Raw genomic sequence first — 14,011 nt, forward strand, 5'->3', positions numbered from 1 at the left:
TGCAATGAATTGAAATTCATCTGATCACACTTCAGTACATTCTGGAGTATATGCAAACCGAGGCAGCAGACTTTGTGAAAATTAATATTTGTGTCATTCTCAAAACTTTTGGCCACGCCTGTAGATGTCCTGGAGGGCTAGCATTGTGCATACACAGACCATACACAGACCATACACACACACACACACACACACACACACACACACACACACACACACACACACACACACACACACACACACACACACACACACACACACACACACACACACACACACACACACACACACATACACACACACGCACACACACACACACATAATCTCTCTCACACAAACACACACACACTCCGTAATACACCAGCCACCGCCACTTTCTCATGTTTAATACCTGTTCAGCTCTTTCATCCAGAACCCCCAGGGAGACAGAACATTCTCCAGATCGCCAGAGTTGCTGACAACACCGCCTTGACCAGAATCCAGGGTAACGCCCCAAAAGGAACCCTATTCCCTACATAGTATGGGATCCCTATGGGTTCTGGTCAAAATAGTGCACGACTAGGGTGCAGTTTGAGATGCAAGCTTTAAGAAATACTTCAGTGATATAAGATTATTTCTTTATTAATTTAAGCATCCCTGAATATATATATATATTTTTTTTACAGTCTTTTGATATAAGCATATTTCTTTATGATAATTATTCTGAAGTCATGCTGAGTCCAGAACTAATGCTCTCACACCAGGGCAGATCGTTTGTAAAGTTGCCAGGTTTGCAGTTTGCACAAACATCACTCAAATCAAATCAAATGTATTTATATAGCCCTTCGTACATCAGCTGATATCTCAAAGTGCTGTACAGAAACCCAGCCTAAAACCCCAAACAGCAAGCAATGCAGGTGTAGAAGCATGGTGGCTAGGAGAAACTCCCTAGAAAGGCCAAAACCTATGAAGAAACCTAGAGAGGAACCAGGCTATGAGGGGTGGCCAGTCCTCTTCTGGCTGTGCCGGGTGGAGATTAAAACAGAACATGGCCAAGATGTTCAAATGTTCATAAATGACCAGCATGGTCAAATAATAATAAGGCAGAACAGTTGAAACTGGAGCAGCAGCACGCCCAGGTGGACTGGGGACAGCAAGGAGTCATCATGTCAGGTAGTCCTGAGGCATGGTCCTAGGGCTCAGGTCCTCCGAGAGAGAGAAAGAAAGAGAGAAAGAGAGAATTAGAGAGAGCACACTTAAATTCACACAGGACACCGAATAGGACAGGAGAAGTATTCCAGATATAACAAACTGACCCTAGCCCCCCAACACATAAACTACTGCAGCATAAATACTGGAGGCTGAGACAGGAGGGGTCAGGAGACACTGTGGCCCCATCCGAGGACACCCCCGGACAGGGCCAAACAGGAAGGATATAACCCCACCCACTTTGCCAAAGCACATCCCCCGCACTACTAGAGGGATATCTTCAACCACCAACTTACCATCCTGAGACAAGGCCGAATATAGCCCACAAAGATCTCCGCCACGGCACAACCCAAGGGGGGGCGCCAACCCAGACAGGAAGATCACATCAGTGACTCAACCCACTCAAGTGACGCACCCCTCCTAGGGACGGTATGAAAGAGCCCCAGTAAGCCAGTGACTCAGCCCCTGTAATAGGGTTAGAGGCAGAGAATCCCAGTGGAAAGAGGGGAACCGGCCAGGCAGAGACAGCAAGGGCGGTTCGTTGCTCCAGAGCCTTTCCGTTCACCTTCCCACTACTGGGCCAGACTACACTCAATCATATGACCCACTGAAGAGATGAGTCTTCAGTAAAGACTTAAACTACTGAACTACTGTATATTGCAGTGCCTACATATATAGTATCTTTATGGATCACAACAGTAGTGATATCTCTATGGATCATTACAGTTGTGATATCTCTCTGGATCACTACAGTAGTGATATCTCTCTGGATCACTACAGTAGTGATATCTCTATGGATCATTACAGTAGTGATATCTCTATGGATCATTACAGTTGTGATATCTCTCTGGATCACTACAGTTGTGATATCTCTCTGGATCACTACAGTAGTGATATCTCTATGGATCATTACAGTAGTGATATCTCTATGGATCATTACAGTTGTGATATCTCTCTGGATCACTACAGTAGTGATATCTCTATGGATCATTACAGTAGTGATATCTCTATGGATCATTACAGTTGTGATATCTCTCTGGATCACTACAGTTGTGATATCTCTATGGATCATTACAGTTGTGATATCTCTCTGGATCACTACAGTATTGATATCTCTATGGATCATTACAGTAGTGATATCTCTATGGATCACTACAGTTGTGATATCTCTATGGATCATTACAGTTGTGATATCTCTATGGATCATTACAGTAGTGATATCTTTATGGATCACTACGGTAGTGATATCTCTATGGACACTCAGACATAATTTACAAACAAAGCATTTGTGTTTAGTGAGTCTGCCAGATCAGAGCTAGTAGGGTTAAGCAGGGATGTTCTCTTGATAAGTGTGCGAATTTGAATATTTTCTGTCCTGCTAAGCATTCAAAATGTAACGAGTACTTTTGGGTGTATAGGAATGTAGTGAAGTAAAAGTCAAATTTATCAAAATATAAACAGTAAAGTAAAATGGAGATACCCAAAAAACTACTTAAGTAGTACTTTAAAGTATTTTTTACTTAAGTACTTTACACCGCTGATCAGCAGACAACACAACATAATTGTAATGAGTTTGATGAGTGTTGATTGACTTATTTTAAATTAATCTACTGAATGAACACAGTAGGTATTACGTTAAGTCTGAAACAACTGTGTGTATTGGGTTAAGTCTGAAACAACTGTGTGTATTGGGTTAAGTCTGAAACAACTGTAGTTATTGGTTTGCGTGTTGAAACTCTACCTCTGACTTTCCTCTGTCTTCCTTTTTCTCTAGGGGACCATTCTGTTACCTGGAAACAGAGTAACTGAGCATCCCAGCAATGGTGACGAGGGGGGAAAATTCCTGTTTGAGGTCTCTGCAGGTAAGACGAAGAAATAGAGCTGCTTTTAATCTTACGCAAGCCAGAGCAAATCCAGACGTACTATTCACCGGAAAGACCTTAATTCAAGGGCATCTGGTGATGAAAATGACAATAGGGTGACATTGTGACAGGATCCATTATAATCACACCTCCCCAAAAAATGTAAAGTGTTTGGGAACACTTGCTGTCCCTTGCAGTCACAGCTCAGTAAACACATCGAACACAGGCGCCTTTTGTTATTTTCTGAGATGGATCGAGAGTGTTAGCAACATTCACTCTCGTCGTTGTTTTGTGTGGGTCTCTGTGGATTGTAAAGACGTTACAAATTCAATCAAATCTGCTCTGCTGGAAATGTCCAATCTTCCTTCACTGCAAAGAAATACCCACATCTTATTTTTATCAAATTATTTTTTTGTTAGACATAATACACATTGTGTCAGTGGTCTCTTAAATATTCTGACCTCTAAATGTCAGATTCCATGTTTCTCTCCTTGCTAGCAATATATCTTTCTACCACATCATAACAACAGCCCTTTGTAGTTTTGAAGTGACACTCAGTGGGAAATATTTTGATGTTGCACAGCTGGTGAGTCATTGACTTATGCAGTGACTGGGTTCGTCCCAATTGGGGTTTCTCACCCTATTCCCTACATAGCAGTGGTTGGAACCAGTTCAGGGAACAGATTTTTTTTTTTTTTTAAGAATAGAAACAGAACCGGGAATGAAACTGATCTATAGTGTTTTTCGGGGAAACAGATTTGTTTTTTTTTCTTATCTTGAGAACTGGTAAAAAATATATATTTCTAGATCCAAAAATATTCCTAAAGTCTAGTATATATTTCTGTAATTCAGAACGCTCCATGTCCACCCCTCTCGCTCCCTCTCTACCCAGCTGTGAAATTTCAGATGTATCTCGCCCATGCACTTATCTGACCCTGACCAATCAAACACTGCTCCAAAGAAAGCTTTTCTATCCGTGCTAATTGGTGGAGTAAATGAATGACATTAATATAACAATACCATTGATTTCACAGGTAAAAAAAATATATGTGAAAAGGAACTATATGAACTTGTTGTTGTTGTTTGAACCAGTACAGAACCGGTTCGGAACTTCGGAACGGAACAGAAGAAATATGGGGTTCTCTTCGGAACAGAGCGTTTGGATAATCATTTCGGTTCCAACCCCACTACATAGTGCACTAATTTTGGGCAGAGCCCTATGAGCCCTGATCAAAGGTAGTGCACTATGTAGGGTATAGTGTTCCATTTGGGAGTCTTTGTTTGGGTACTAGTTGTTTCTTTGATGACCCTTGACATTCTTCCCAGAGCTCAGTGGCTCTTTGAGTGAGACACACACACAAACTGTGGACTTTGACCTTGCAGACCCTGAAGCTGCAGTCGGGATGGCCTTGACTAGAGACTAGAGAGTACACAAAGGAAAAGGGAGTTAAGGGAGTCCTGGGAAAAAAATATTTCTAAGCACGGTCTGTGTCCCAAATGACCCCCTATTCACTACATCGTTACACTACTTTTGAACAGGACCAATATGGCTCTTGTCAACAGTAGTGTACTATATACCAGGACCAAAAGGACTCTGGTCAACAGTAGTGTACTATATACCAGGACCAATAGGACTCTGGTCAACAGTAGTGTACTATATACCAGGACCAATAGGACTCTGGTCAACAGTAGTGTACTATATACCAGGACCAATAGGACTCTGGTCAACAGTAGTGTACTATATACCAGGACCAATAGGACTCTGGTCAACAGTAGTGTACTATATACCAGGACCAATAGGACTCTGGTCAACAGTAGTGTACTATATACCAGGACCAATAGGACTCTGGTCAACAGTAGTGTACTATATACCAGGACCAATAGGACTCTGGTCAACAGTAGTGTACTATATACCAGGACCAATAGGACTCTGGTCAACAGTAATATACCAGGACCAATAGGACTCTGGTCAACAGTAGTGTACTATATACCAGGACCAATAGGACTCTGGTCAACAGTAGTGTACTATATACCAGGACCAATAGGACAGCTGTAAGACATCCCTCAGCTGGTCTGTGGGGGAATGCGTGACCAACTCCAATCGATCCACCAGAGAGGAATGTGTAGAGGATGTTGTGTACTGACCCATGATGGAAACACAGAACACTCATCTTTCCCTTTCTGGTGTACCCCTCCTTTCACTCCCTCGCTTCGTTCATTTTGGTGTATCATCCCCCGTTGCTTTTATGAAGAAAACAGAATTGAGATCCAAGAGGTTATTGTTCCGTATTCTATTGACTGATCCCTGACTGATCTTTATTCCATTCTGTATTCTACTGACTGATCCCTGACTGATCTTTATTCCATTCTGTGTTCTACTGACTGATCTTTATTCCATTCTGTATTCTACTGACTGATCTTTATTCCATTCTGTGTTCTACTGACTGATCTTTATTCCATTCTGTATTCTACTGACTGATCTTTATTCCATTCTGTATTCTACTGACTGATCCCTGACTGATCTTTATTCCATTCTGTATTCTACTGACTGATCCCTGACTGATCTTTATTCCATTCTGTATTCTACTGACTGATCCCTGACTGATCTTTATTCCATTCTGTATTCTACTGACTGATCCCTGACTGATCTTTATTCCATTCTTTATTCTATTGACTGATCCCTGACTGATCTTTATTCCATTCTGTATTCTACTGACTGATCCGTGACTGATCTTTATTCCATTCTGTATTCTACTGACTGATCCTTGACTGATCTTTATTCCATTCTGTATTCTACTGACTGATCCCTGACTGATCTTTATTCCAGTCTGTATTCTACTGACTGATCCCTGACTGATCTTTATTCCATTCTGTATTCTATTAACTGATCCCTGACTGATCTTTATTCCATTCTGTATTCTATTGACTGATCCGTGACTGATCTATATTCCATTCTGTATTCTACTGACTGATCCGTGACTGATCTATATTCCATTCTGTATTCTACTGACTGATCCGTGACTGATCTGTATTCTTCCTGACTGATCTGTGACTGATCCTTTTTCCTTTCTGTATTCTTCCTGACTGATCCGTGACTGATCTTTATTACATTCTATATTCTTCCTGACTGATCTTTATTCCACTCTGTATTATTCCTGACTGATCCGTGACTGATCGTTATTCCATTCTGTATTCTTCCTGACTGATCTTTATTCCATTCTTTATTCTACTGACTGATCCCTGACTGATCTTTATTCCATTCTGTGTTCTACTGACTGATCTTTATTCCTTTCTGTATTCTACTGACTGATCTTTATTCCATTCTGTATTCTACTGACTGATCCCTGACTGATCTTTATTCCATTCTGTATTCTATTGACTGATCCTTGACTGCTCTTTATTCCATTCTGTATTCTACTGACTGATCCCTGACTGATCTTTATTCCATTCTGTATTCTACTGACTGATCCCTGACTGATCTTTATTCCATTCTGTATTCTATTGACTGATCCCTGACTGATCTTTATTCCATTCTGTATTCTACTGACTGATCCCTGACTGATCTTTATTCCATTCTGTATTCTATTGACTGATCCCTGACTGATCTATATTCCATTCTGTATTCTATTGACTGATCCCTGACTGATCTTTATTCCATTCTGTATTCTACTGACTGATCCCTGACTGATCTTTATTCCATTCTGTATTCTATTGACTGATCCCTGACTGATCTTTATTCCATTCCGTATTCTACTGACTGATCCCTGACTGATCTTTATTCCATTCTGTATTCTATTGACTGATCCCTGACTGATCTTTATTCCATTCTGTATTCTACTGACTGATCCCTGACTGATCTTTATTCCATTCTGTATTCTATTGACTGATCCCTGACTGCTCTTTATTCCATTCTGTATTCTACTGACTGATCCCTGACTGATCTTTATTCCATTCTGTATTCTACTGACTGATCCCTGACTGATCTTTATTCCATTCTGTATTCTACTGACTGATCCCTGACTGATCTTTATTCCATTCTGTATTCTATTGACTGATCCCTGACTGATCTTTATTCCATTCTGTATTCTACTGACTGATCCGTGACTGATCTTTATTCCATTCCGTATTCTACTGACTGATCCCTGACTGATCTTTATTCCATTCTTTATTCTATTGACTGATCCCTGACTGATCTTTATTCCATTCCGTATTCTACTGACTGATCCGTGACTGATCTTTATTCCTTTGAATACAATCAAGAATCAAGGCTTGTTCTCTCATAGGTCATTGTGACGGTTCTTTATTCCAGTCAATACAATGTGCCCTTGAGTTCTTCTATTTGGGTTATTAAAATGAATAAGTGAAGATTGTCTGAACAGTGCCTGTGCTGCTTTGATTGTGAGTCTGTGTTTTTGGAGAGTTGTGTCCTTGCAGCCTTTCTATCTAATGATTTGCACGAGCCAAGTGGAAGACTTATCAGTTCCAGTGTAACTTTGTGGATTTTTTTTGTTGCCTTTGTTACTGTTTTGTAACTTTTTGAATTAGTCCATTCATTGACATTTCCTGTAAGGCATGCATCACCCCTTCCACTCAATGGGGTGTTTCTATTACAGTGCATAGTGTGTGTGGCCCACTGGACTAAATATTCCTGGCATCTGGGTTTTCCTCTAATTCATACAGCCAGCCTGCTAACTCAAAAACATTTCATCCTCACATTGTGAATGCTGTTTCATTCACTAGAAGACGTTGTGCATGTGATTCTCATGCCAGGAACAGGGAGAAAGAGATGATTTTCAGTGACTTGGACCAGTGTATTTTCCTGTCAATCACTTTTTGTATGTCCCAAATGGTATCCTATGGGCCCTTGTCAAAAGTAGTGCACTACATAGGGAATAGAGTGCCAACACGTTGTGAATAATTGCTTATATTGTTCACGTGGACTCTGTTACATGAGAGAACAAAACACAAGGCTTTAGTTTGGGGATGAGTGATGGCCGAACACATGTCCATATGTCTTGGTGTTTGGCACACACAATAAACGATATACTGTACGTACTTCAACATAGGACAGAGCAGATTGTAGGTTTCTAGGTAAAGCACAGACCTAGATACTCCTTCCTGAGAGCATCACTGATAATGACGGTAGAATATATGCAAGGCAAGCTATGTTTTGTCCTACAGCTATAAATCTCTACTTTGGTCATGTGGAATAAATGGGCATATTCCGTTGAACCTTTTAATTAGATTTATATATCAAAAAAACATCTGACCTGAATGATAAATTAACTGATGGCTGAATTAAGAACACTAAGAGAGGAGCATAAATCATGTTTTTTTAATCAGCAACTATCTTTTCTGTTCTGAAGTGACTTGTTACTCACAATAAATCGTTCCGGCTGTTGCCGTAGACCAGGGATGGGCAACTTTGATGTGGGTGTGGGGCCACAAAATATGAGGGGCCCCAGTGGCTCGCTGGTCTGCGTACCCACGCATGCAGTCAACTGATTTGTGCAATCAATCCACTTTTTAAACTACTTAACTCTCGTAACTAAATCCATTATACCAGGAGCCAGGGCCAGTTTTCGTCTTTTGGTGGGCCAAAACACCTCGCGGGCAAATCATTTTACTGCCCCCCCCCCGTCGTGACGGCGGAGAGAAGAAAGTACGTTTTAAAGTTAACTTCCTGCAATTCTACACATTTTGCCATGGGGTCTAGAGAAAATGTTGCAATTTTAAAACAAATGTCATGAATTCTGCACATTTTGCCATGGGACCTAGAGAAAATGTTGCAATTTTATAACAAATGTCATGAATTCTACACATTTTGCCATGGGACCTAGAGAAAATGTTGCAATTTTAAAACAAATGTCATGAATTCTGCACATGTTGCCATGGGGCCTAGAGAAAATGTCGCAATTTTATAACAAATGTCATGAATTCTACACATTTTGCCATGGGGTCTAGAGAAAATTTTGTAATTTTATAACAAATATCATGAATTCTACACATTTTGCCATGGGGCCTAGAGAAAATGTTGTAATTTTATAACAAATGTCATGAATTCTACACATTTTTTCATGTTGCAGAAAGAAGAAAAAAAATCTGTTGTAGTGCAAATTTCCTGCAATTCTATCAATTCTATCAATTCTATCAATTCTATCAATTCTATCCAGTTTGCCATGACATGCTCCATGTTAATGGTGGTATCTGAGTGAAAGTGACTAACAAAATACATGTGGGGCCTGGGTACGGGATTACTACACATTTAGGTAGCTGAGTAGACTCATTTAATTTAGCTGACATGGCTAATAAAGTGACCGTCAGTGACAGACATAACCAGGAGGGAAACTGCTGAAACACAACCACATTTAGAAATTGCACCTTGTGTCTTGCTCCATGGGCCGACAAAATGGAATGTGGTTGTCCATCCCTGCTGTAGATTGTCACAGCCCGATGTAGACTGATAACGCATCTATCGTTTCATAAACAAATCAGCTTTCAGAAAGGAGCAATTATTTCCCATGTGGCCAGCTGTAGCTGTCCAATATATCACCCATGTTTTATAAACCTTGTGACAGGCTTTTGACAAGGTTAATGCATGACACTTTAATCAATTATACCATTGGTGTTTAACCCTAACCCTTTTGACAAGGTTTCAATACAGGTGGTATGCAAGTGTGGTTTATACATGTCAGTCAATCATATCATTGCAGTTTTTTTGTCTTCTGAATCGCAATCAATCAAGTTTTGTTGTGTCACATATTCAAAATGGAATAAGGAATAAAGTAAACTTTATTTTTAGAACAGGCAAACCAGCAACCACCAGGGAATATGAAATGCAAATATTGCTTCCAAGAATAGCTTGTTGTCCTAGCGTTGCCCTTGTCTTAGAAAAGAGAAAAGGTTGAGCTGAAAGTGGCATTGCTGGGGAAGCTGTGGGTGAGAGGGAGAGATGGTTCCTCTTTTAGGGAAACAGTCTGAGGGAGAGATGGTTCCTCTTTTAGGGAAACAGTCTGAGAGAGAGATGGTTCCTCTTTTAGGGAAACAGTCTGAGAGAGAGATGGTTCCTCTTTTAGGGAAACAGTCTGAGAGAGAGATGGTTCCTCTTTTAGGGAAACAGTCTGAGAGAGAGATGGTTCCTCTTTTAGGGAAACAGTCTGAGAGAGAGATGGTTCCTCTTTTAGGGAAACAGTCTGAGAGAGAGATGGTTCCTCTTTTATGGAAACAGTCTGAGAGAGAGATGGTTCCTCTTTTAGGGACACAGTCTGAGAGAGAGATGGTTCCTCTTTTAGGGAAACAGTCTGAGGGAGAGATGGTTCCTCTTTTAGGGAAACAGTCTGAGGGAGAGATGGTTCCTCTTTTAGGGAAACAGTCTGAGGGAGAGATGGTTCCTCTTTTAGGGAAACAGTCTGAGAGAGAGATGGTTCCTCTTTTAGGGAAACAGTCTGAGGGAGAGATGGTTCCTCTTTTAGGGAAACAGTCTGAGGGAGAGATGGATCCTCTTTTAGGGAAACAGTCTGAGGGAGAGATGGATCCTCTTTTAGGGAAACAGTCTGAGGGAGAGATGGTTCCTCTTTTAGGGAAACAGTCTGAGAGAGAGATGGATCCTCTTTTAGGGAAACAGTCTGAGGGAGAGATGGTTCCTCTTTTAGGGAAACAGTCTGAGGGAGAGATGGTTCCTCTTTTAGGGAAACAGTCTGAGGGAGAGATGGTTCCTCTTTTAGGGAAACAGTCTGAGGGAGAGATGGTTCCTCTTTTAGGGAAACAGTCTGAGAGAGAGATGGTTCCTCTTTTAGGGAAACAGTCTGAGGGAGAGATGGTTCCTTTAGGGAAACAGTCTGAGAGAGAGATGGTTCCTCTTTTAGGGAAACAGTCTGAGAGAGAGATGGTTTTTAGGGAAACAGTCTGAGAGAGAGATGGTTCCTCTTTTAGGGAAACAGTCTGAGGGAGAGATGGTTCCTCTGAGGGAGAGATGGTTCCTTTAGGGAAACAGTCTGAGAGAGAGATGGTTCCTCTTTTAGGGAAACAGTCTGAGAGAGAGATGGTTCCTCTTTTAGGGAAACAGTCTGAGGAGAGATGGTTCCTCTTTTAGGGAAACAGTCTGAGAGAGAGATGGTTCCTCTTTTAGGGAAACAGTCTGAGAGAGAGATGGTTCCTCTTTTAGGGAAACAGTCTGAGAGAGAGATGGTTCCTCTTTTAGGGAAACAGTCTGAGAGAGAGATGGTTCCTCTTTTTTAGGGAAACAGTCTGAGAGAGAGATGGTTCCTCTTTTAGGGAAACAGTCTGAGGGAGAGATGGTTCCTCTTTTAGGGAAACAGTCTGAGGGAGAGATGGTTCCTCTTTTAGGGAAACAGTCTGAGAGAGAGATGGTTCTTTTAGGGAAACTCTTTTAGGGAAACAGTCTGATGGTTCCTTTAGGGAAACAGTCTGAGGGAGAGATGGTTCCTTTTAGGGAAACAGTCTGGAGAGAGATGGTTCCTCTTTTAGGGAAACAGTCTGAGAGAGAGATGGTTCCTCTTTTAGGGAAACAGTCTGAGGGAGAGATGGTTCCTCTTTTAGGGAAACAGTCTGAGAGAGAGATGGTTCCTCTTTTAGGGAAACAGTCTGAGAGAGAGATGGTTCCTCTTTTAGGGAAACAGTCTGAGAGAGAGATGGTTCCTCTTTTAGGGAAACAGTCTGAGAGAGAGATGGTTCCTCTTTTAGGGAAACAGTCTGAGGGAGAGATGGTTCCTCTTTTAGGGAAACAGTCTGAGAGAGAGATGGTTCCTCTTTTAGGGAAACAGTCTGAGAGAGAGATGGTTCCTCTTTTAGGGAAACAGTCTGAGGGAGAGATGGTTCCTCTTTTAGGGAAACAGTCTGAGAGAGAGATGGTTCCTCTTTTAGGGAAACAGTCTGAGAGAGAGATGGTTCCTCTTTTAGGGAAACAGTCTGAGAGAGAGATGGTTCCTCTTTTAGGGAAACAGTCTGAGAGAGAGATGGTTCCTCTTTTAGGGAAACAGTCTGAGAGAGAGATGGTTCCTCTTTTAGGGAAACAGTCTGAGGGAGAGATGGTTCCTCTTTTAGGGAAACAGTCTGAGGGAGAGATGGTTCCTCTTTTAGGGAAACAGTCTGAGAGAGAGATGGTTCCTCTTTTAGGGAAACAGTCTGAGAGAGAGATGGTTCCTCTTTAGGGAAACAGTCTGAGGAGAGATGGTTCCTCTTTAGGGAAACAGTCTGAGAGAGAGATGGTTCCTCTTTTAGGGAAACAGTCTGAGAGAGAGATGGTTCCTCTTTTAGGGAAACAGTCTGAGAGAGAGATGGTTCCTCTTTTAGGGAAACAGTCTGAGAGAGAGATGGTTCCTCTTTTAGGGAAACAGTCTGAGGGAGAGATGGTTCCTCTGAGAGAGAGATTTTAGGGAAACAGTCTGAGAGAGAGATGGTTCCTCTTTTAGGGAAACAGTCTGAGGGAGAGATGGTTCCTCTTTTAGGGAAACAGTCTGAGAGAGAGATGGTTCCTCTTTAGGGAAACAGTCTGAGAGAGAGATGGTTCCTCTTTAGGGAAACAGTCTGAGAGAGAGATGGTTCCTCTTTTAGGGAAACAGTCTGAGAGAGAGATGGTTCCTCTTTTAGGGAAACAGTCTGAGGGAGAGATGGTTCCTCTTTTAGGGAAACAGTCTGAGAGAGAGATGGTTCCTCTTTTAGGGAAACAGTCTGAGGGAGAGATGGTTCCTCTTTTAGGGAAACAGTCTGAGAGAGAGATGGTTCCTCTTTTAGGGAAACAGTCTGAGGGAGAGATGGTTCCTCTTTTACGGAAACAGTCTGAGGGAGAGATGGTTCCTCTTTTAGGGAAACAGTCTGAGAGAGAGATGGTTCCTCTTTTAGGGAAACAGTCTGAGGGAGAGATGGTTCCTCTTTTAGGGAAACAGTCTGAGGGAGAGATGGCTCCTCTTTTAGGGAAACAGTCTGAGAGAGAGATGGTTCCTCTTTTAGGGAAACAGTCTGAGAGAGAGATGGTTCCTCTTTTAGGGAAACAGTCTGAGAGAGAGATGGTTCCTCTTTTAGGGAAACAGTCTGAGGGAGAGATGGTTCCTCTTTTAGGGAAACAGTCTGAGAGAGAGATGGTTCCTCTTTTAGGGAAACAGTCTGAGAGAGAGATGGTTCCTCTTTTAGGGAAACAGTCTGAGAGAGAGATGGTTCCTCTTTTAGGGAAACAGTCTGAGAGATAGATGGTTCCTCTTTTAGGGAAACAGTCTGAGAGAGAGATGGTTCCTCTTTTAGGGAAACAGTCTGAGAGAGAGATGGTTCCTCTTTTAGGGAAACAGTCTGAGAGAGAGATGGTTCCTCTTTTAGGGAAACAGTCTGAGAGAGAGATGGTTCCTCTTTTAGGGAAACAGTCTGAGAGAGAGATGGTTCCTCTTTTAGGGAAACAGTCTGAGGGAGAGATGGGTCCTCTTTTAGGGAAACAGTCTGAGGGAGAGATGGTTCCTCTTTTAGGGAAACAGTCTGAGAGAGAGATGGTTCCTCTTTTAGGGAAACAGTCTGAGAGAGAGATGGTTCCTCTTTTAGGGAAACAGTCTGAGAGAGAGATGGTTCCTCTTTTAGGGAAACAGTCTGAGGGAGAGATGGTTCCTCTTTTAGGGAAACAGTCTGAGAGAGAGATGGTTCCTCTTTTAGGGAAACAGTCTGAGGGAGAGATGGTTCCTCTTTTAGGGAAACAGTCTGAGAGAGAGATGGTTCCTCTTTTAGGGAAACAGTCTGAGAGAGAGATGGTTCCTCTGAGACACTGAGTCATGTGGAAAGAAGAACACCTGCTGTCGGTGTTCCGGTAAAACCATAACCATAGAATTGGAATTGTTAGACTGGACCAGTGAAATATATCTGTGATGTGAGTGGCTTTGACCCTTCTTGTAATTCTACGTCTAGGAATCCATCACCACCCACACAGACATGGCCTGGGTCTGCCTAGCTGGCATGAAGCCCTA

At 41.9% G+C, this 14,011-nt stretch overlaps 1 protein-coding gene across 3 annotated transcripts in view; it reads left to right on the plus strand.

Moving 5' to 3' along the window:
• Positions 1 to 14,011, plus strand: part of arhgap24 (Rho GTPase activating protein 24) — a 280,471-nt gene that overhangs the window by 90,016 nt on the left and 176,444 nt on the right. For all 3 annotated transcript variants that reach the window (XR_008061354.1, XM_052458552.1, XM_052458553.1), the window contains exon 3: positions 2,963 to 3,050. Coding sequence is in view for 2 of the 3 variants with exons in the window: in XM_052458552.1 (XP_052314512.1) it covers positions 2,963 to 3,050 (88 nt within the window). In the remaining variant the exon portion in view is untranslated. The remainder of the gene's footprint in view (positions 1 to 2,962; positions 3,051 to 14,011) is intronic.

Source organism: Oncorhynchus keta, chromosome 12 (assembly GCF_023373465.1).
Source record: "Oncorhynchus keta strain PuntledgeMale-10-30-2019 chromosome 12, Oket_V2, whole genome shotgun sequence".
NCBI lineage: Eukaryota > Metazoa > Chordata > Actinopteri > Salmoniformes > Salmonidae > Oncorhynchus > Oncorhynchus keta.